Below are 22,290 nucleotides of genomic sequence, written 5' to 3'. Positions count from 1 at the left end.
TACAGGAAAAGTGCTGGAAGGCCACAGTTGGCGAGACATTGGGCTGGGGAGTCTGTGTTTTCTCTACTCCTGACAGTACACAGAGAGCGTGCCTCTCCCCCCAAAGTGCTTCTAGTCAGGCCTCTTTTGCCACTGAAATTCCCAGTGGTTACTCTCAAGAGTCTGTTCCCTCTCTGGAGAATTGGGATGCATCAAAGAAGCCCTATTTCACACACACACACACACACACACACACACACACACACATACACACACCACCACCACCACCACCACCACCACCACCACCACCACCATCACCACCACCACCATCACCACCACCACCACCACCAACAACAACAACAATGTTGATGACAAAAAAGCCCTGCAGGCAGCAGGTTCAAAGTGTGTGAATTCTGATGCAATTGATAAGGACTGCAAGACAGCCTTCCTCCCACTTGTCAGGGGCCAGCGTGCTGTGTTCTTCCTAGATCCCACAGCCCCTCACTCAGTCCTGAGAATACGAGTGCAGAAGAGCGCTTACAAACACTGGAGCAAACAGCAGAGCCTTCACTGGTTCTGGGGAGGACGGCACAGGTGCTCCAAAGCCACTATCAACCGCACTTGAATTCACGGCCCCCAGTCCTTTCTGTTATCAGGTCACGAGAGACCTACTAAAGGAAGTTTAAACTAATGATTGACGCTTGGTGTCTCTTAAATCTGAATCTCACCTTCTCCCAAGAGCAAGAGGAGACACAGGGCTGAACACAAACTCCCACCTTCTCCCAGAGAAACTACAGGGCAGCTTCAGTTCTACACTGAACAGCCCAGAAAGGAACCTGGGCCCTTGTACCCAGATGTAGCATTAACACATAATTCAATCCGTAACTTACTATCCAAAGAATGGGTGGACGAGAGGGAAAGCTGAGGCAGGAACGTCTCTGAATTTAAAGCCAGTCTGGGCTGAGTGAAGGCCCTGTCTCAAAACACAACAAAGAAACACTGAAAGTTCTCTGACTGTTGTACTACCCACGTTCTCATGATCTATATGTCAGGCATAAGCAAGCTGGAGAGCTGGGGCCAATGACTGGACTTCTCTGTGTCTTGTTTTCTGCTCTGTCACCTATTTTTTTTTAAATATATTAATAGTAAAGCCATTGTACTAGTTACTTTTCTCATCATTGGGATCAAATCCTGACAGTAAGCAACTCAGGGGAGGAACATTATACTTCAGTTTATGGTTCAAGAGGAGACAGCCATCTTGGCTAACAAAGCATGGCAGCAGGAATCCGAGGCCATAGGTCACACTGCACCCATGGTCATGAAGCTAAGAGCAGATGAGAAGTGTGTCTGAGCTACACAACCCCAGCCCATCCTTCTGACTCACTTCTGCCAGAGATTCTCTCTTCTAAGCATTCCACAGCTTTCCAGAACAGCCTCACTGGCTTCAAACACACGCATCCACGAGGACACTTCATTCTTAAACCACAATAGCCAAATGTATTCATTTAACATTTAAACAGAGAGCCCAGGGAGGATGCTCTAGATGTTCTTGGTGGGAGGAAAATGGTGTCTGAAGTAGACATTTGAAATCGGCCATCTTGTAGTGAGAGTATGCAAATACAGTGTGAGTACAGGCTGCTAACCACTTCCAAAAGCCACATTTCCACTTCTGCCACAGGACACATTTCTCCTCACTGCTAGATATGGCCCATGTGATTTCTTTTTGTGTTAAGTACCCTTGCCAGGCTTACCCTAGGCCACATCTTCATGGTCTTCTCCCATCAGCCAACCAATGGAAGATACTGAGAGGAAGAGAGTTCAGGTGTATATATATATATATATATATGTATATATATATATATATATATATATATATATATATATATATATATATATATATATATATATAAAGCCTGGACCCCTGGATGAGACTGCATGGAACCTGTTACCCTGCCAGTGTGAATTAGAGAATGATAATACATACGATGCTGTTGCTTTAAGCCACTGAGATCTGGGGATTATTCTGTATAATCATCAAAATGATTTTAACTAAGACAAATCTGCAGCATTATTTATCCTGCTGTGTTCAAAAATAAATGATCAGGAGGACTGACATTAAAATGATATTTTCAGCTCTTCTGCTGTGTGTCACAGAGAATAAGTACACACAGAGAGAGGCAGACAGAGGGGAGCCAGCTCCAGAGAGCGACCTAGAGAGAGAGAGAGAGAGAACCAGAGAGAGACAGTTCTAGAGAGAAATAGCTTCAAGACAGAGAGAAACAGTCAGACAGAGAAACAGAGTGACAGAGAGAGAGAGAGAGAGAGAGAGAGAGAGAGAGAGAGAGAGAGAGAGAGAGAGAGAGAGAGACTTTGGAGGGAGGGGAGAGAGAGTAATGTGGGAAGGGGAAGAGAGACAGAGAGGGAGGGAGGGAAGAAGCCAGTAACTTTGAACTCTTTCACCAACTGGTATGGACTTTACACCTAGTATATCTGATCACTCAGAGTTCCTAAGGGAACAGATTCACTCTTACCCCCATGCTTTCAAATGCCAAACTGCCTCCAGAGCGGAATGAAATTGCAGCCTGCAGGAGCCCAGGGCCCCCTCCCTACTCTCCCGGGCTGCAGCTGTCCTTGGGTCTGGCCACCTGGCCTGGCATCAGGTCACTGCAGCATTCGCTCTGGACAGGTGCCCTCTGACCGAGATGTAGGAACACTTTGCCATGATTTTTACCGAAGCAGACATTAAAACTGAGAGAAAGGCTAGGCTGTATTCTAAGGCCTCATGGCAGGCAGAGACCCCCTCAGCACAGAAAGAGACACTACCTCTGGGATGTGAGAGGAGCTGAGCTCAAGGTCAGACACAGGCATCCATAGGCATCCCTCATACACACACAGAACTCGCCAGCCACCGGAGGATGGGTCATTTGAATTTCCCGGTAGGAAAAATGTACTGAACAAAGGAAGCCCTTTTCCTTCCGAGCCGTTCAAGTACAGACTTCCACAATGCTTGTTGTGGAGATTTCAGGACATAGAGAAGGATGAATACAAAAAAAAATAAAATGTCCTTTTTCTCTTAAATCACCACAATCACCTAATTACCAGCATTGCCAGTTGGGTGGTGACTAGTCCCTACTCACTCCAGCTTCAGACAGACCCACACACGCCGCGGGGAGGAATCATGTTAGACTTTTGATTTTTTTTTCTTGCTACATAAATAGGATTATACAATACATATTCTCATTACAAATTGCTTTCTTTCACTTAATAATTTATTATAAGTCTCCTTCCAGATGGATATAATTAGTTCTAACTTAGTCTTTTTAAATAGCTGTCTAATACTGCCTGGAAGAAAGAACTGGTGCATGCTGGATTTCCAAACATCATCAATTTTGAGAGTTAATAATGGTTGTTGATTTATTTTTGGAGGGAAGTGAAATGTTAACTACACCAATTTACGGAAGGAAACATGCAACTTGAAATGAGGGAAAGAAAGCGTCTTTGAAGGTGGAACCATCTTGAAAAGGCAGTGTGACAAGAAGTGCGTTGCTCCGAGGTGGACATAGAGTTCCTACTGGGGACGCTGAGGTCCTGCTAGGTCTTGGTGCAGGAGCGTCTCGCAGTGCAGGCCTCCTCTTGAGGGAACGGGCTGGGCCTGCGCTGGCATCAAGCATCTCTTCCAGGCTGCTCTCTGCATGCACGACTGTCTCGCCACCTCTTGGATCTGGCCCAGGAAGGGTGGAGAAAGCGCTGCAGGCATTAGCATGCAGGTCACGCAGCCGCGCTTTGTTCCCTTGGCTGAGGTCAGATGGAATAAATCAATCAGCCTTCGCATCCAAAGTCCTTCAACGTGTCCTGGAGCCTTCCAGGCCATGTGTGATCTGGCCCAGCTTTGAGTTGCCTGCGAGAGTCTACAGGAACAAACAGAACCAAAGAGCTCCCTGGGGCAAGCAGCTGCTCCCAGGGACCCATCTACTCTGGAGGTTCTCTCTGTTCCCGGAGCATTTGTGTTTTAGGTGGGAGCAGCCAGCTCAGACTCTTGGAGATCGATGAACATGCGCTTGGAATAGAGATTCCCACTTCAAATCTCGTGCTCTGCCAGAACCATGGTATATGCTTACCACACAGAAATTCAGCTCCCTGAATTCTGCAAATAGGACGCTGGTTTCAGAGGGTCCACAATCATCCTTTATGGGTATTAACACAGCACAAAGGTGGGCTTCTTCCATTAGCCAAACAGCCTGACTAACAGTACATATCTGTGTCCCTGTAGTTCCCTGTAGTGTCCTGGCCTCCCAAGTCCAACTGTGCTGTCAATATACCCTTTTTAGGCCTCCGAATCCAAGACCCAAGTTGGGTTCTGCATGACACAGCTAACTAGATCCACAACTACTCAAAGAAACACTCCAAACCTCAGTCTGTCCAAGCCCAGCTAGGTTGCTAAGTACAGTATTTTTCAAGTTTGTTCATGCTTCTGGGAAGAATGACAAGCTTTTGACATAACTGGGCCCAAATGCTTACCTGGTCCTTTCATTTTATACATAAGGAGAGAGGATGGTGGATATGTCTTGATAGGTGGGTGATAAGAGTTTGGGGTGAGTGACAGGTGTCATGGTGACAGTGGTGACAGCAGTGACACAGGGTGAAATCTAGCAGGTTTTGCAAACCATAGCCAGGGTAGCCCTTAGCCAGTTTTTGTAAATGAATCTGTACTGTGGCTGAAGCATGCAGACCTGTCCCTGGCTGATTTTACTCTGCATTGGGAAGCTGTATAGTCTCCATAGAGACAAGATGACCCTCAATGTCTAAAATACTCTATTGCCTTTCACACACACACACACACACACACACACACACACACACACACACACACACGTTTTCTGATCCCTGGGAAAGACAGAGGCATGCAGGCAGATATGTGACGTCATAGTTCTTGGACTATGTCGTGAAGTTGTGAAGCTTACGGGTGTCCTTTATGTTCTGATGTGTGAACGTTACAGACACACCAGCCATGGACATGTGTCATCAAGAAATGATTATCATTACACTGTATGCACATGAAAAAGAAGAACAATGGTGGGAAGGAAGGAACGGAGCAGGAAGAAACTATTTACTTTTGCCTGAAATGGATGTGGCTTTTAGCAATTAGACCTTTTCTGTTAATCTCCTGAATTGTCTCCACTGCATCAGATGCAAGGGGTGCTGAAGAGAAGGACAATGGGCACAGGCTGAGTAAAGAGGAAGTTCCAGAAATGGCAGGGTGTGCATGCTATAGTCTATAAGGTGGGAAGCAGGTTGTCCACACAAGAAAAGTCTCTCCCAAGGGGCTATTCAGAAACAGCGTACAGTATCAGGTCTCACGGGCAGGGGATTCTCCGCCTCCCTCAGAAACCTAATACTTCAGAGTGGCTTGAGGAGCCAGGCTTCCCCCTGGCGCTCTTCCAGTGAGAGCAGCTCAAAAGTCCTGGGAGTATTCTAATGGGTCATTGTAGTCTTCTGGTAGCCTTCATGAAGACACTCTGGGCTAGATTTAATCCTGGATATAATCTTGTAAAGCACTGAGTACCATTAGCCCCTATGAGATGAGGCTTTGTGTGGGCAAGCTTAATTCAGACCCATCTGATTTCAGGGTCCACGCTCAACTCTACTTCTGGAGGCCAGAGGTTTACTTTATACAACCTCAATAAAAAGTGACTTTGTCACCTGACCAGTCCACAGAAGGCCTGTGGAACATTCTGGAGTAGTTAAAAAAAAAGGCTCACTCCAGGCACTGGAAGCCCACTTTGGTCAATGGCCGGGTATTTATATATTCAAAGAGGTGTTTCCAATCCCCATTAGGAAAGCTCACAGCACTGGCTACTGATACTCAACCAACTTCATTGCTGTCCAGCTTCTACAGAGCCAGTTTTATTGTTTTATATGTGAAGAGAACTGAGAAGAGACCCTGAACCTCAGCATTAGGGAATGCAGAAAGATGAAGTATGTCAGGCTTCCAGAAGGTCAGAAGGACCAGAAGGTCAATTCAATGGGGAAAAGGGCACATGGATCAAATAAGCAAGTAGCTGAGATAAATTTGTGGCACTGGGGGTGGCGGGGGAAGGGATTGTAATGTCTACTGAAGGAAACCATGGTTGTGGATTTCAGGGCATGGAGACCTGTCAATATGGCTAATCTCCAAGGATGTGGGCAGAATGCACCCTTGACAGCCAAAGAAGTGTACTGTGGAAGCTGTGTTAGCCTCCAGCAGGCCAATTTGTTCTCATATTACACACTCAGCTGGCTGTTTTGCGAGACCCCTAAATTGGGGATCTGTTTCAGGCACTCCCCACCCGGTGAGGGTTGACACAGCGTGGTTGATAAGTCAACAGAATGCAGAAGCCACAGCCGGATTAAGAAGGCCGTTTTATTTTGGTGCCCTGGACTTCAAGCAGATTAAATAATCAAAAAGGCCGGGCCATCGGGGTCATGTTTGAATGCTACAGCTGTTCACTAAGATCTGACCAACATTCTTTATGTGGCTCGCTGTCTGAATGGGAGAGGCCGAGGAGATCCCAGGGAGGCTGACACGCTGAGAAAAAGGACGGGACACAATCAAAAGATCCTCTGATGGAAAAGGACCACAGCAGACAGAGACAAGGGGACGGGCTGCTTAAATAAGTGACCTCCTGAATGCAGCAACTGTTTTCGGCAACAGAGAAAAGCCCATACTGGATTCCGGGAAAGTAAATAGAAAGCCGGGCTCCAAGTTTGTCGTGGCCTGGGTGTGCTGATCTGTAAGCACACAAGGCGGGGTGCATGTTGGAAGAGGGCTCGCACTGCAGAGACTGAGCCATGAAAGGTGAGCAGGAATGAATTCCATTTCCCCTACCCCATAAGTCACCCACTGAGAGAAGGAAGGGATCCCCCTGGAGAAGTGTCTGTGAGAAATCAATTTCAACCTGTCTTTCTTAAAACAATTGGACAGATGCAAAAAATATCTCTCAGTGGGAAGATGGATGTTTCACCATACTGAGCGTGGGGGAAAGGGGATAGAGACAAATGTGTGTAGCTGTGGTGTGGACATGTAGTTGGTTTGTCATGGGCCATTTCATAGACAGCATGGTGCCTTGAGTTGGAGTTCATTTATTATTCCCTTTGGGGAAGTGGGAGGTCAAGAAAAGAGGAACAAACTGGCCCCCATCTCAGGAAGATAAGCCTTTTATTAATAAGTGGACTGGGTGAGGAAACATACGCTGGAGTTTAAGAATTGATTCCCTGCAACTAATTACCACTTGTGGCTCAGGCAACAGTGATGGTATCGGGTGATTTCTAATGGAAAAACATTTTGGGCTTTGAAAGAAGTTTTCAGACATCTGAAAAATTACAGAAAGAAAAACAAGGGATGTACTCTTCTGTTTGGGAGGGGCTGCGATGTTCTGTGACTCTTGAACTAAATCAAAGCAGGCCACACCCCTTGGAAAGCTCCTCATTTGCTTGCTCTACAGGCCTGGGCACTAGTACCCAGGAGCAGAGCCGAAAGCAGGGAGATCAAGACGTAGTATATCTGACAATCATGCTGTTTTCCCCTATGTGAAGCCCAAACCAGACCAACAAACAAATATCCTTCCCTTGAAAGCCTTCATTATTGATAACAATTCTCAGTTTTGAATAGCATTCTGGGACCCTGTAATTGCCTCTATAGTTCAATCAAGTGCCCGTAACAGATGTTTGCCATACTTAGAAACTCAAATCCCAAGAGAGGGAAAGGGAGGGAGACAGCAACTTTGAAGAATGATCAAGCAGTCTTTTAAGAAAATATCAATTCTCTGAGCCGTGCAATGAGACCCACTCTGGATTCTGGGGAGCCCTCCCCCACCTCCCTATATAGCTGTGGAGCGCTGGGCCAGGGAGCTTTTGCAGCATCGTTTGTGATAGAGAGAGAAGGGACCCTGGCAGCTCGATTGCTCCTTGGTGAGAGGTGAGTGGGTACTGAATTTGACGTGGTCATCACGGAATACGCCATATTAGCTAAAAGAAACGAAGACACTTTCTAAGTACCCATACGGACACACCGTGTTGACTAAACAGAAGAGACTGCAGAATAGTTGCACTTATGATTATAGTTATGTGGATTTATTTTAAAACCAGTATCGTACTGTGCCAATCTCTCCCCAGTTGCTGCTCCATGTATTTGGCAGAGGAGTATGGCAGATAGGAATTCTCACAGATTTGGTAGACACACTGGGTTCAAATCATGTTCTATTGTTTACTGTTTCTGTGACCCTGGGAAGTGATTTTGCCTCTCTATGACTCTCTTTCGTCCTTTAAAATGTTGAAGACAAGGAACCAATTTGACAAGGTCATTACGATGGATTCATATCTATAAAGCAATAGGAGGGATCCCTGCCCAGAAATGCATCCTGTCTGGTCATTTGCTGTTGTCCTTATTAATGACTGCAGTTTACAAAGCTTTGTATAACAATTTTATATCTTGGTGATCATTTCCAGTAATTACAGGAATAAAAATCAGAAGGACTACCTAACAGTCTTGCTCCAAACCCAAGCCAAAGAAAAGTTCCCAATACTTCCCACATGTGGAAATGTTGGGTCTTGAAGTAAATGAAGAGAATTTGAGTATATGACATCACCTTTACAATCTGTGGATTTAGCTCAGTGGTAGAGCACTTGAGGAGCAAGCACAAGACCCTGGGTTTAGTCCTCAGCTTCAGGAGAAAAATCCTTAGCTAACTCCAGAGATCTCAAAAGAGTGTTCAGGTGATACACTACACCCCATTTCAACTCAAGCTGGAAATGGGATGGACATTTCAGCTCTGCTCTCATTTCTTTTTTTTTTTTTTTTTTTTTTTTTGGTTTTTCGAGACAGGGTTTCTCTGTGTAGCTTTGCGCCTTTCCTGGAACTCACTTGGTAGCCCAGACTGGCCTCGAACTCACAGAGATCCGCCTGGCTCTGCCTCCCGAGTGCTGGGATTAAAGGCGTGCGCCACCACCGCCCGGCTTCTCATTTCTTGAATAGCATTATGGCTGGATCTTGGGTAGTAGTGCTTGCCTAGCACACACAAAGCTCTGAGTATGATCCTCCAGCTCCAGAAAAACTGGATAAGGTGGCACATACCTGTCATCCCAGGACAGTAACGGTTAACTTGAACATATATGAAGACATAAACCAGGGAAGTCTGCCCCACTGCACTTCCAGTGAAAAGCAGGAAGATGATGGAAGTCTGAGAACCTATGAGTGCTGGCACAGGTTACAGAAATAAGGATGCTTATCATATTATTACCCCTAATAATATTTAAACATGTATATAAAAAAAGGAGCAGAGACAATCATCACAGATGGGGTTTTCCTCACAATGATAGACAGACAGCCATTTGTAGGGAAGGCCCTAGCCAATACAGTCACCTGAAGCCATGTCTGATCATTTCAATCTAAATGAATGAAAACAAAGTCAAAATTCAAAGTCAGCACTTTGGTTGCAGCAGTCACATTTTGGGAGCTTAGTAACTGTCGTTACTATAGGTAGCTAGTGACACCCATGTTGAAGGGCAGACACAGAACATTTCTGCTACCACACAAAGCTCAATTGGCCTGTCCTCCTCTGGAGAGTTCCTTTCAGAAGTATGAATATCCGATCCTCTGTTATCTTTCTATCTGCCACAGCCCACATATTTGGCTCTGACCTCCAAAGGACATGTGCCCCAGAATGACTCCCTTCACCGTTTCATGTGATATCAATCTTACAATCCCTTCTCCAAGGCTGCTGACAAAGGCTGGCTCAGAGATGGACGCGGTGATGGGCTAGGTATGCTCAGTCCCATTCTGCTAAGAAGGCGAGGAATAGAACTTTCTTTCTAGGTGGGTGGAAGGCACTACTGGCTCAGGACCATATGACATGTGATTTCCCTGGCTGGTGGCAACCTTTTCTCAAACACTGGCCTCTACCCTATCCTCTTCTCTTTGTTTCAGGAGCTCTGCTGCTGTTTTCCAGTCTGAGTATCCTGCTCCAAGGTGTGGGCAGCTGCCCCAAGAAATGTTTGTGTCACTCATCTTCAAACTCTGTGGACTGCAGTGGCCAAGGGCTGTCTGAGATTCCCCCTGATCTACCCCCATGGACACTAACCCTGCTCTTACAAGATAACCAGGTCCATTGGCTTCCTGCTCATGCATTTAGATCTGTGCCACTGCTCAGAATCTTAAATTTATCTAACAACTCTCTTTCAAATCTGGCTTCAGAGGCTTTCTATGGACTTCGGCACTTGGAGGTTTTAAATCTATCCCAAAATTCCCTGCTTTCCTTGGAAAGCAGCCTTGCCCATGCCCTGCCTGGGCTCAGGGAGCTGGATCTGTCATCTAACAGCCTCAGTCTCCTGCCCACGTCCCTGGGCAAGCCTTGGGAGAACCTGACCATGTTTGCTGTGCAGCGGAACCATCTCCTGCATCTGGATCGTACACTTCTAGAGGCCATGCCCAAGGTGAGGCTGGTACTTCTTAAGGACAACCCCTGGAAATGTGACTGCCACTTGCTGGGTCTGAAACTCTGGCTGGAGAGATTCACCTTTGAAGGTCAGTAGTGTGTCTTAGAAATGCTGTTCTGTGTGTCACTGGCCTAAGGTGGACCTCCTCCATCCTCCACATCTCAAGACGGTAGAGGAGGGTACAAGGGACAGTTGTAGGCTTTTGCACATCTCAACATGGATGCCATGCCAACTTCAGGATGCAGCAAAGGAGCAAGTGTCAGTTGGAGTGTGGAGGAAGTTTCATATGGGTATTTATGCTCATCAGAGTGTGCATGCAGATGACATGGGCTTCTCCCTGGGAATCATGCACCAAAGCATCCTCAGGTTTAATTTCCAAGTGTGATCTGGTGGAGGATGTGGCTCTCACTCCTTAGACAGCTTCTCTCTCTTCCCATCTCTACCTAATGATGGCTATAAATCTTATCAAATTCCGAAATTGGGTCCAGAAGGCCCCCTCTCCAAAGTTATTATTTCTTTCATCAGAAGCCTAAATTTAAGTAAAAAAGCCCAGAATATTAGAGAGAGTAAACTCTGGAAATCAGAGGTTAATAACCTATAGACCAAGGTCCAAATTCTGCCTAGTTTTTTGTTGTTGTTTATAAATAAAGCTTTATTTGAACACAGCCATGCCATTCATTATGTACTGAGTGGGTATTTTACACAATAGGGCAAGGTAGGGCAAGGTAGAGCAGTTGTGACAGAAATCATACAGGACACTTAACAGTCTTTGCTAAGAACCTTGAGAGAAAAGCCTGACGACCTCTGTTGTCAACAGGAAACAGAAGCCCAGAGATGTTCAATGACTGGCCTAAGATCGCACAGGAGAAGTACAAACAAGAGCAGACAGTATGGCTGTTGGCCTTACATTCTTCCCTGGGCCCCATACTGCTTCTCTGAGCACTGCTCCTTCATTCCTCTCCTTGAATGCCCTTGATGTACCAGGCACTACTCTAGACTCAGAGAAAAAGGCAGTGAATAGGAATGCTTATCATTATGAAGGTTCCATTGGAAGGGTAAAAACAGGCATTATGTAAGATAATAATAGATAAAGGTACAGGTTCAGATGGCCATGCTAAGACAGTGAGGCAGGGCAAGGGTAAAGTGGGGGAGGGAATGCGCCCCAGCTTAGATAGAATGGGAAAGAAAAGCCTCCCAGGAGACTGACACATGTAAGAGCCAGAACCAGGAAAAGAAGAAAGGAAGAGAGCCGTGGGGGTGGGGACACAGCATCACAGCATTCTTAGGGTCTGGTGACTGAGCAGCCCAGCTTAGTGAGAGACAGAGGAGGGAGTCTGGGTGGAGGTAACACACAGCACATCTTGGGGTGCCTGCCCAGTCTCTACACATGTGCAGAGCAGGTGCCCTGGCTGGATTGTATTCTAAGGGAAGTGGGAAGTTCTGAGGAATTCTTGTCTAGGGAACAGTGTGATCTGACCACTGTGTAAAATGCCACTCTGCTGACTCCTGGAGGGCAGCGCCCAGGCTGTTGAAGAGCCAGAGGATGAAGGGGGATGTGATCTCAGTGGATCAGAGAAGAGATGACAGTGGCCTAAACCAGGGCTGTAACAAGCGACTGACATTTGGAACAGTGAAGCGGTAGATACTGCTGAGGGATACTGGAGAAGATGATGGACTGGGAGAAGGAGGGAGCAACTGTGGGAGATTCTTGTGTATCTTATTCTGTTTGGTAACTACAGAAATGGTGATGCTTTTAGCAAATAGGGAATGAAGGCCATGGGAGAGTCTGGGGGAGGTGCTCAATAGAAGAGTCAGAAAGGGAACATATTTGAAATACTTGTCACACTGTAGAGAGGAGCTCTGTTGGTGATTGTATGCTGGAGCCCATGGCTCAGGAAGATCTGAGAGCTGCAGATATGAATTAGGGGAAGAAAACCAACATCTGGAGGCACGGCCTCTATAGAGTGAGAGCTCAAACTTGCAACATCAAATTTGGAAGTTTCTCAATAGTTAAGAGCAGTTGATACATCGCCAACCAGCCAACGTTGAAGTTAGCGTACAACGACAACTAGAGAACTTAGTAACATCATTCTGATAGGTCAAAAACAAAAACAAGCACGTCTGGAGGTGAGGTGGCTAGAGTCCTTGCTTTGGGAATCAAATCACAGCATTAACCAGACCATCCCAGAAGGAGAGTTTTCATCAAGGAAGAACAATTCTTGATGTTAAAAACAATCTGTTTCCAGACCTAGGCCATCCAAAGCAGGACAGGCAAGGCTGGCATTCTCCTGTTCAGCCACAAAGCTGGACCAGTGAATGCCACTCACTAGTGCTCAGTGCTCATGCTCGTTTTGGTCCCTTGACCCAGCAGTGCAGTTCAACTGTACAGGAGGTGACTGAGATGGTGCCGGCCACAGGCCCCGCCTTCCCGCCATGTCCACGCATTCACGCCAGGCCTGTCCTTTGCTCTGGGACTCAAGGCTGTGGATTTTAGTGCAATTCTCTAGTGGAAAGTGGATCTAGAGAAAGACTGGAATCTGAATGCACAGGTAACAGCCTGGGGGATCATCAGTCCACGAAGCTGCGTGGCCCAGTAGCCAGGGTTCTCCCAGTGGAAGCCTCACTGTGCCATGGTTGGATGAAATGCCTTTGCTCCCCCTGGGTTTCTATCTCTCAAGCTTTCTGCCTTGACACACAGCTCCTAGTGAGGGCCGCCATAGTCAGGTGCAAAGGGAGGTAAGATCCCACAGAGGCAGAGCCCCACATCTCAGCGCCGCTGGGTGGGGCTCTTGGCTCAGCTGGAGCAGACACCTTGTTCCGCTAGTTTCGTGAACACCAGAGGCTCAGGAAATTCCTCTTTGGTCTTTTTGCTTTAAAGCCAGGATCTATGCCTCAAGGGACTATTGAGGAAGCTGGGGGGGGGGGTGGTGGTGGTGGTGGTGGTGGTAGTGGTGGTGGTGGTGGTGGTGGTGGTGGTGGTGGTGGTGGTAGCGGCGGCGGCGGCAGCTGAGTCTGGTTGTGATATCATTCAGCTTTAAGCAATAGCAGCAAAAAGTATGTGTTGAATTTGGTCACTGTCGTCAACCCTGGTGTTTCTGAGTGACAGATCTCCTTTAATGGGGTGGCTTGCTCTACTTATAGGGCACTTATGACTCATCTTAGATGCTTAGATAGCATGAATGGGCATACATCTCCCAAACCCCGAACTACTATACAATGGCATGTAACAATAACGCTAAAGTGACAACTACCATATGTACCTTTCTGGCATTAATTAAAAAATTTCCCTATGATGTATACCGAGAATCTGCAGTCTGCATTTGCAAAGGGAACATGCCACTTTCCCAATGGGTAAGGTTTTTAGGACAGCCTGAGAGAACCAAGCCACAGGTCCTATGGGTCCTGCTGAGTCAAAGTAGGCTTTTCTGCCACTTGCCATGGTCCCAGGAGATACAGAAAGACAGAAGTAGAAAGAGAGAAGTGTACTGAGAGGCTGGGTTTGGGTGCTGATGTCTCCACTCATGCCCTGTGTGAATTAAAGAATTCCTTATAAGAGTGGATGGTGAGGACTTTAAACTATCTATGCAGATACAAATAGGATGTTCTGATGGCAGAAAACTTGAGGAAGTTCACTCCTGTGAAGTTGAATAGTGTACCAGTGGTTACATGGGCAGCAGTAGTCTAAGGAAGGATAACTAACTATATCACAGATACCCAAGGGACTAAGCTACCTTATAAAGACCAAAACCCACATTGAATAACTCCTTGGAACATTTGGCACTCAAAGTAGTAATGTCATGAGGCCCAAGAAGATGAGTTACTTAAACACCATGAACTAAACATATGGTATTGTCAAATGCTCAGATACATAAAACTCAACTAAAACGTGTTGGTAGAGACCTAGGGTCTTTGTAATTAACACACAAACACAAGAATGGATATTTGCTTTATGCTTTCTTTGATTTCCAGTGAGAATCTAGCAGGAAAGGTTTCTTGTGTGGTGGGGAGTGGATGGGAGGAATTCTGGAGACCATAAGGCCTTTGGCCATTGGGCCCTCATGGTCCCTGTCAGTATGTGCCCAGTGGTCTCCTCAGCCTTTATATAGTATTAAGGGAAATTGGTTTCTAAGAAATTCTTAGCAATAAGTAATTGTCTAGTCTGTGGCAGGCTGAGGACTTTGGAATGCTGTCACATCAAAGCTCCATTATCGCCCTTTGCTTTGTTTCTTGAAGGGGGAGTAACAGACAGCGCCATCTGCAGGCTGCCTGAACACTGGAAAGGAAAGGACCTCCTCTCCATTCCCCATGAACTATACCAGCCCTGTCCTCTGCCTTCTCCAGACCTGGCACCCTCACTAGTTCAGCAGCCTGGTTCTGCCCCTCAAGAGGCCCACAAGCCTTCTGAGAATAACTCCGGACAACAAGATTCCTTGGAGTGTGAGCCCAAACCCAAACCAAAGCCAGCCAACCTGCGCCACGCTGTGGCTACTGTGGTCATCACCGGGGTGGTATGTGGGATTGTATGTCTCATGATGTTGGCGGCTGCTATCTACGGCTGCACCTACGCAGCTATCACGGCCCAGTACCATGGGAGACCCTTGGCACCAACCAGCGAGTCTGAGAAAATGGGAAGCAAGGAGCCAATGGACAGTTCCACAGCCCGAGAACCTCCATGTCAAAGTTCCTCCTTGATCAACTGAGGGCCGCAAGAAATGTTTGAGTGGGCCTGATGTGCATCACTGCTCTTCTCCCGTGTATGGTCTTCCAAAACAACTAAGAGAAAACATGTGTCTGTTTAAAAAAAAAAAAAAGTACCCAAATTTATGGGAAGAAATTTATGGTATAGCTTTGAAATATCACAGACAAAGTAGTTATGCTCATATCCTGCAACTGAGAGGTTAGGACAATGAGTCTATGTGCAGGAACACGAAGAAGGGAGAGGCCATCGCTTTTAGGTACCTTTCTCTGGATTAACTTGTTTCTACAGAGCAACAGGAATGTTGACATGTGTGCCAACAGGCATTCTTAGGAGCTTTGGGGGCCACCAGTTGGGGTGCCTGGGAAGAGGCTGGTGATCTTACCCGAGGGGTACTGGATGCCTCTATAATTCAAGTTCATGCTGGATTGGTGGGACTTTTAGATGTTGTGTATGTTACATATTTAGTGGAAATGTCTGTTGGTTGGGAATTTCATAGCTGGCCACAAGAGTCGGATTATATTTAATTTTCTAAATCAGAAAACCATTTGGGGCTTTCTGAGCTGCAGGAGAAGACAAGGGTTCCATGTCTGGTTAATGGGACTCAGGCCTGGAGTCTGGGCAGGGTTTTTGATGTGAAGGAACACAGAGGGAATGGGTGAACCAGAATATAGGGCAGATATCACCAAAAGGCCATATCCACCAACCAACTGGAACCTTACCCTAGAACTCACAGCAGGGATGAATTTAGATTAGGCTGAATGGTGCTTGTGTCTCTGCATCTGCATACACAATGCACAGAGGGCATGGATTTGTACAGCTACACCCACACATAAACACCCTCGGAGCAATCAGCTTACCCACTAATGAAATGCAGCCGTGTCGGGTTGGGAGCCAGTAGCTGTTGATCACCACCCAGATGGTATGCTCAACACTCTGGGAGAGGAAGTAAGAAGGAAGTTGGAGGGGGAGTGGGAGTTACTGGGGGACTTGAGGTACTTGGTGGCAGACATCCTGGCTAGTGCTGAAGTGTGGCTTTAAAAAGTTCAGGTATGGCTTGCTAAGTCCACACAGACTTTGTCCCGGAGAGTTGCATGCAAAGTGAATTTTTGTAAATTGAATCATCATTTTAATGCAGCAGGGGAGCTCGCTATTTAAAGGAACCTTTCATGGAATCTTTTCTGTAATGGAAATAATTGGCTCCAGATTGATGCATTTTTCAAATTTGCATTTCTTTGCTAGGGTTTCTTAAAGCTGAATATACCTATACCTACTCTTTCTGTTTATACAACAGGCACTTTTTAAGATTATAACTACTTTGCACAGGAAGAGAGCACAGAGGAGTTAAAGACATGTTAAAAGCAGAAAATGACAAATATGGGGCAAGCTGTTCCTCTAGAGCCCATGACAGACATTGCTAATCAATCCCAGCACTCTTCCCAGCTGAGCCTCAAATACACCACAGATGGTTTCTTAAGACAGCACTATAGGCAACCAGAACTAATCAATTGGAGTTGGTTCAAAGGATAAAGCACATTTGCCATTCAGGGTACTGGCTCTACTTCACCCCTCAAGGCCATGTAAAAATTGGTTTGGATCCCCAGTCAGTAGTCTACTTCCAAACTGGAACACCAATGGGACATGCATATGCTGGGATGGACAGATGCGAGCTATAAGCAGTGTAAATCTTGTAAACCAGTGGGCTAAGGGTCAACTGTCTTTTTGGAGCATCAATTCAGCTAGATAGTTTCCTTGAGAGAAGAAGTTGAAGTGTGAATAGCTAAATGCATAAAATTATAAGTTTGAAAGCACAATGTATATATGAATGGAAAGTCACAGTGAAACCATTAGCCTGTGCAATTAGTATGTTTTAATGATTACAGTGTAAGAATGAATAGAACAAACAGAGTTCTCAGGGAAGGCCTCATGGCTGCATGGGCTGTTAGTCACCATGATACCACCTCCCTATTGTGCCAAGGTGGTCCAACTCAACCGTGTGGTGATTGAGTTCCTATTCCAAGGATGTAGCAATTACTTTCAAGCTGAAAAAGCACTTCTTTCCATTGTCCTAACTGTGCCTTTGTTGTTGCTGTTGGCCAAGAATGTAATGTGAGAGGAAATTGAGAAGGTCCGTTATTTTTCATCTCCATTTGACCAAATGTTTTCCAAGCTCACATTGTTAGCAGGCATGGCGCAAACTGTTCCCATGAGCATTCCACACAGAATTCTGACACTCTTCCGAGGGATGCCTGAGCAGCTATCACATGCCCCAAGAACTCCCAGGGCCAACAGCACATACCTCCTCTAACAAGTGATTTGAGACTGCAAGTCTACTGTGCCCTCCTAATAGTTTGGAGGTACTGTAGGTAAGCCTTGTCCTCAGAGATTACATCAAAGAGTTTCCAGTACACAGCACAAACCATGGATGGGGCCCAAACCCATGCTTGTCAACATCCTAATCCTATTAGATGTCGAAGTCCAGATGATAGCTTCTAGCTTCATAGGTAGTCTTTAAGCAAAAGGATTTAAGTGATACACATGTACACTCAGATTTCTATCATTTGCCTACAGTCACCACACACAGCAGTTGGCAATGAAAATAATTACTTACTCTGAAATGTCAACAGCTTCTCAGCACAGAAAAATATAAATCAAGTTGTTTAGATGAACAAACGTGGAGTTATCATTTGTTAATATGAGAAATGAAATGTTTTAATTGCAAAATGCACAGCAGATGAAAGACCCAGTTTGCAGGGAATTCTGCAAGAACCACAAATTATCTTTCACAAGCACCACAGCTCACGAGGGGCAATTTGCAAACGCCTCACAGATTATTTTCAGCTGCGTATTACTGCTGTCCTATTCATAGATTTCCCCGTAAGAATGTCCTTCCATCACAGTTCTGGGCTGGAGGAGATGCTGAGGCCCCAAATCATGCTTAGTGCTGATTGTCTCAGAGAAAGTCATCTGAAATGTCACATTTTCATTAAAGGCAGCGTGACACGGTGGTGACAGGCAGGTGGTTTTTGTTCAGGCAGGGCACCGAGTTCACAGACGCTGCAGCTTTCTGCGGTGAAGTAGATGGGAAAGGCAAGGAAAGCAGGCAATGATGAGGCAGTTTGTGAGGAATCAGATCGGCCACCAAGCCACAAGAGCTTGCACAGTTACAGCAGGCACCTCAGACCCTGCAGAAAGAATCTTGTGCTCAAGAATGATGAAATGCCAGTGGACAAAGACACGATCTCATGTTGCCGTATGAAAACAGAAAGCCAAAAAGAGACCCACACCTGGGCTTCCTGCTGAAGGTTCCTGAAAATCAAATTCCTTTGCTGAAGCTAACTAAGAACTTCTGAAAACAGACTCCTTTGTCTTATACTCCTTCTCAATCTGTGGGTCACAACCCCTTTGGGCTCAAATGACCCTTTCACAGGGGTGGTCACATCATCTATTTACATGACTATTCATAACAGTAGCAAAATTACAGTCACAAAGCAGCAATGAAATTTTATGCTTGGGGGTCACCACAGCATGAGGAACTGTATTAAAGGGCCACAGTGTTAAGAAGGTTGAGAAACAATGCTTTAAATATTGAAAGCAGTGGATAAATTGGTTTCCAAAGAAATTTCTATGTACTCCATATGCATAGTTACACAGCAACCCTTTGAAACCTGTAACTTCCTATGCAGATCAGGAAGCACTGTGTCCAGTGTAGTTAAAAACCCATCAGTAGATCTACTATATGCTACTATCAGAAATCTACAAGACACGCCAATTTACAAACCAAGCTGGATTATCTATAGAACTTCAGGGGACCATCCTCTTCTCCCTCTTGATGGAAATTCTTCATTTTTTTTTTTAATACTCAAATTGCAATGAGGTCTCACAGAGGCCTTGGTCTCACTCAGAGGCTCAGCTTTCTATCTTACTGGCCTGCTTTCTGATCATCTATTTCCACACCAGACACTGAAGGGCCCAAATCCTCTGGGTAGGCAGGCGCTCATCCAGCCTCACCGGTCCATTAAGATGACCCCGGAAATGAATCAAAGGAGCCAGGAAAGGCCCTGAAGAACAGTATGTCTAGGCCTGGAAAATTTCACAACAAAAGTTGTCATTGGCCTCCTTGTCCATCATGGGCATTGCTAACAGATCACAGCAAACTTAGCAGGTTCCCAACCAGCTCAGAATCCTTTCCAATCTGTTTCTCAGGTGCTCACAACAGATCAACTAGTGTTGACATAGGGGATTAGTGCAATTTGCTACTTTGATATAATTCAGCACCTTTATTTTACGAATAGTAACTAGAAGTATGGAAAAGGGGGGAAAAAACTTTCCAAAAGTCACACACAGTTCATTGTGTGCCCGATAAACCCAGACGTAGAGGCCTGTAGTTAGCGTGAGTAACACAAACCAATCTCCCATTACCCTCCATTCACTGTGCAGTCAGCCACACTATCTAGACTATGACATCATTGTACTAATCATTTAGACAAAAACAATAATAGCACCATCAACATTTATTGAGTGTGGTGCTGGCTAGTTTGATGTCAGTTTGACACAGCTAGAGTTATTCGGGAAGAGGAAACCTCAATTGAGAAAATGCCCCAATTAGGGTTGGTCTCTGGGCATTTTTCTTAATTGATGTCTACTGTGGTCAGGCCCAGCTCACAGGGGGTGGTACCACCCTTGGGTAGGCGGTCTTAGGTGTTACAAGAGAAAGCCGCTGCGAGAGAAGCCAGTAAGCAGAGTTCTTCCATGGCTTCTGCATCAGCTCCTGCCTCCAGGTTCCTGCCTTGAATTTCTTTACTGACATCCTTTGAGGACAGACTATGATGTGGAACTGTAAGCTGAAATTAACACTTGCCTTACCAGGTTGCTTTTGGTTATGGTATTTTATCACAACACTAGAAACCCAAGACAAGCATCCAATTTAGTGCCAAGTATCTTCTAAACTCAGTAACCAATTTTTTATCTGCCTTATAATGAAAACCTTATTTACTGCTACATAGCACATGAGCCTAAAAAGCAAATGTGCCCAAGGTTATCCTACCAATAAATGATGGAGTAGAAATTCAAATACAAGTTGTGCTGGCCAGTTTTATGCCAACTTAACACACGCTAGAGTTATCTGAAAGGAAGGAACCTTAATTGAGAAAATGCTTCCAAAATATCTGGCAACAGGACATTTTCTTAATTAGTGATGAATGGGGGCAGGTCCAGCCCATTGTGGGTGGTGCCATCCCCAGGCTGGTGGTCCTGAGTTCTATAAGAAAGCAGGCTGAGCAAGCCATGGAGAGTGAACCAGTAAGCAGTACTTCTTGATGGCCTCTGTGCCAGTCCCTGTCTCCAGGTTCCTGCCCTCCTTGAGTTCCTATCCTGGCTTCCTTCAATGATGGACTACAGTGTGGAGGTATAAGCCAAATAAACCCTTTCTTCCCCAACTTTCTTTTTGGTCATGGTGAAGGCAAGCCAACCCAGGCAGATCTGGCTGGGATCATCACCAGCGTCTGCGTGGTGCTCAAAACCTTGATGGTAGAGAGGATGCAGATGGAGAACTCTGGAGACTGTGACATTTACAAGCTAGAGAAATGAGTGAGTCAGCCTAGAAAGACCAGAACATTGATGGGCAGGGGAGGGGAAGTACGAAGAAGGCAACTGGCATAGAACAAGAAAAAGGGATCTCTGAGGGTCGGTTTGGGGTTGTCTAATGTGGAAACGGCTAACATCACTGGGAAACGTTTTTTCTGTGAACCAGCCCTGACTGTTGTGGGTTGTAGAAAGAACTGAAGAGAGCATGAGAGAGTAATGTACAGCATAAACAGGTTAGTGACATATACTGTAAATAAAACAAATGCAACTGCAAATGGATTTTGGCTGAGGTCTGACGCTCAGCTGAATCCAGGAAGGTGAGTTGTTCAGGAAGGCAGAAGGTTTATGGAGGAAAAACAATTACATGCCCGTTCCCTATGCTTCCACTCTGAAATCTCTTCTGATTGTTAAATAAGACTATACACGCCCATCTTCCATGAGGTGGGCCACATGTAATCACATACTTTGACTTGAAGTGTGGATGGTAGTCAGACATTGATCCTGGCATCAATTAGGGCTGCTTACACAGAGGCAGAAGAGATTCTGAGAACTGGCAGTGAGTGTGGCCCCTGGGGACCAAAAGTTGTGATCAGTACTGTCTCTTTCTAATCACATGCTGGCTAAGGCTTACTCCATTAGCAACAATGTCGACAGACTGTCAAAGCACCCATGCTTCTGCTGAAAATTCTATTCACATCTGCCCTTCGCTTTCCAGGAAAGGAATTACACTTAACCTTCTTGACCCCCAATGAGTCCTTCCTTAGCATAAGCACCACATATTTTCATCTTAATAGAGATCAAAAAGGTCCTTGAAAGATTTGCTTAGGTAGACGCAATAAAATAAATCCCTCAATCGTTCATGAGCCATGTTGGCAAAAAAGGAAGGAAGGAAGGAAGGAAGGAAGGAAGGAAGGAAGGAAGGAGGGAATGAAAGAAAGATCCCATAAACTCTTATCCACCAATGTGTTTGGGGGCCTTTCCAGCACAGCACCAAGTATCATAAAGAGTGCGCTTTTCCAAGGTCTATGCATCAGAGTGAAGATTGAGTGAATTGCTGCTGGGACTGATAATGACAATAGATACTTTTAGGAACCTTGGAGCCTTTGGTTAGGATTTCTGCATAACCACACGCAACAGGTATAACTGACAGACAAATTCTGATGCATGAAACTCTTACGTCAACATCCATTTAAATAATCTCTGATTCCAATATCATCTCATTTCTATAAGAACATGATGAAAAAGGTGAGTGAAGAAGTGACCTTTGTTTGGTTTTGTTTTAAATAGACTCTGTGAAATTTTCATCTTATAAAAGTGTTAGTGAGCTTTTTTTCTCTTTCTTTTTCTTTTTCTTTTTTTTTTTTTTAAGAGCCAGGCAGTCAACATTTTTGCATTGCAGTCCATACGGTTTCTATCCAACTATCCAGCTTTTCCATTTTGGTAAGAAAGTATCTTCATAGGAAGAAGGTGTGGTGGCATGCCAACACAACTTTATTTACAAAAACAGGCAGCAGATATGCCACAGTGCAATAAGCTTATTTCTAGATTATGTAAAGAGC

The 22,290-nt window shown here is 45.4% G+C and overlaps 2 protein-coding genes across 2 annotated transcripts in view; one reads left to right on the top strand and one right to left on the bottom strand.

The window, feature by feature from the left end:
* Positions 1–22,290, bottom strand: part of Cacna2d3 (calcium voltage-gated channel auxiliary subunit alpha2delta 3) — an 827,473-nt gene that overhangs the window by 92,869 nt on the left and 712,314 nt on the right. The gene's annotated exons all lie outside the window — the stretch shown is intronic.
* Lrtm1 (leucine rich repeats and transmembrane domains 1) lies at positions 9,862–15,149 on the top strand. The gene is made up of 2 exons (XM_059274280.1): positions 9,862–10,537; positions 14,683–15,149. The coding sequence occupies exons 1-2, from the start codon at positions 9,862–9,864 to the stop codon at positions 15,147–15,149; spliced, it is 1,143 nt and encodes a 380-aa protein (XP_059130263.1).

This window comes from Peromyscus eremicus, chromosome 9 (assembly GCF_949786415.1).
Source record: "Peromyscus eremicus chromosome 9, PerEre_H2_v1, whole genome shotgun sequence".
Taxonomy (NCBI): domain Eukaryota; kingdom Metazoa; phylum Chordata; class Mammalia; order Rodentia; family Cricetidae; genus Peromyscus; species Peromyscus eremicus.
Note: the sequence above shows the minus strand (reverse complement) of the source record. Positions and strands in the feature narration are given on the sequence as shown.

What these genes read in the sequence shown, in the direction of transcription:
- Lrtm1 (XM_059274280.1), top strand. Translation starts at nt 9,862, where the DNA reads ATGACATGTGATTTCCCTGGCTGGTGGCAACCTTTTCTCAAACACTGG. An exon ending in GGAGAGATTCACCTTTGAAG is followed by an intron (nt 10,538 to 14,682) that starts GTCAGTAGTGTG and finishes TGTTTCTTGAAG; the next exon opens with GGGGAGTAACAGACAGCGCC.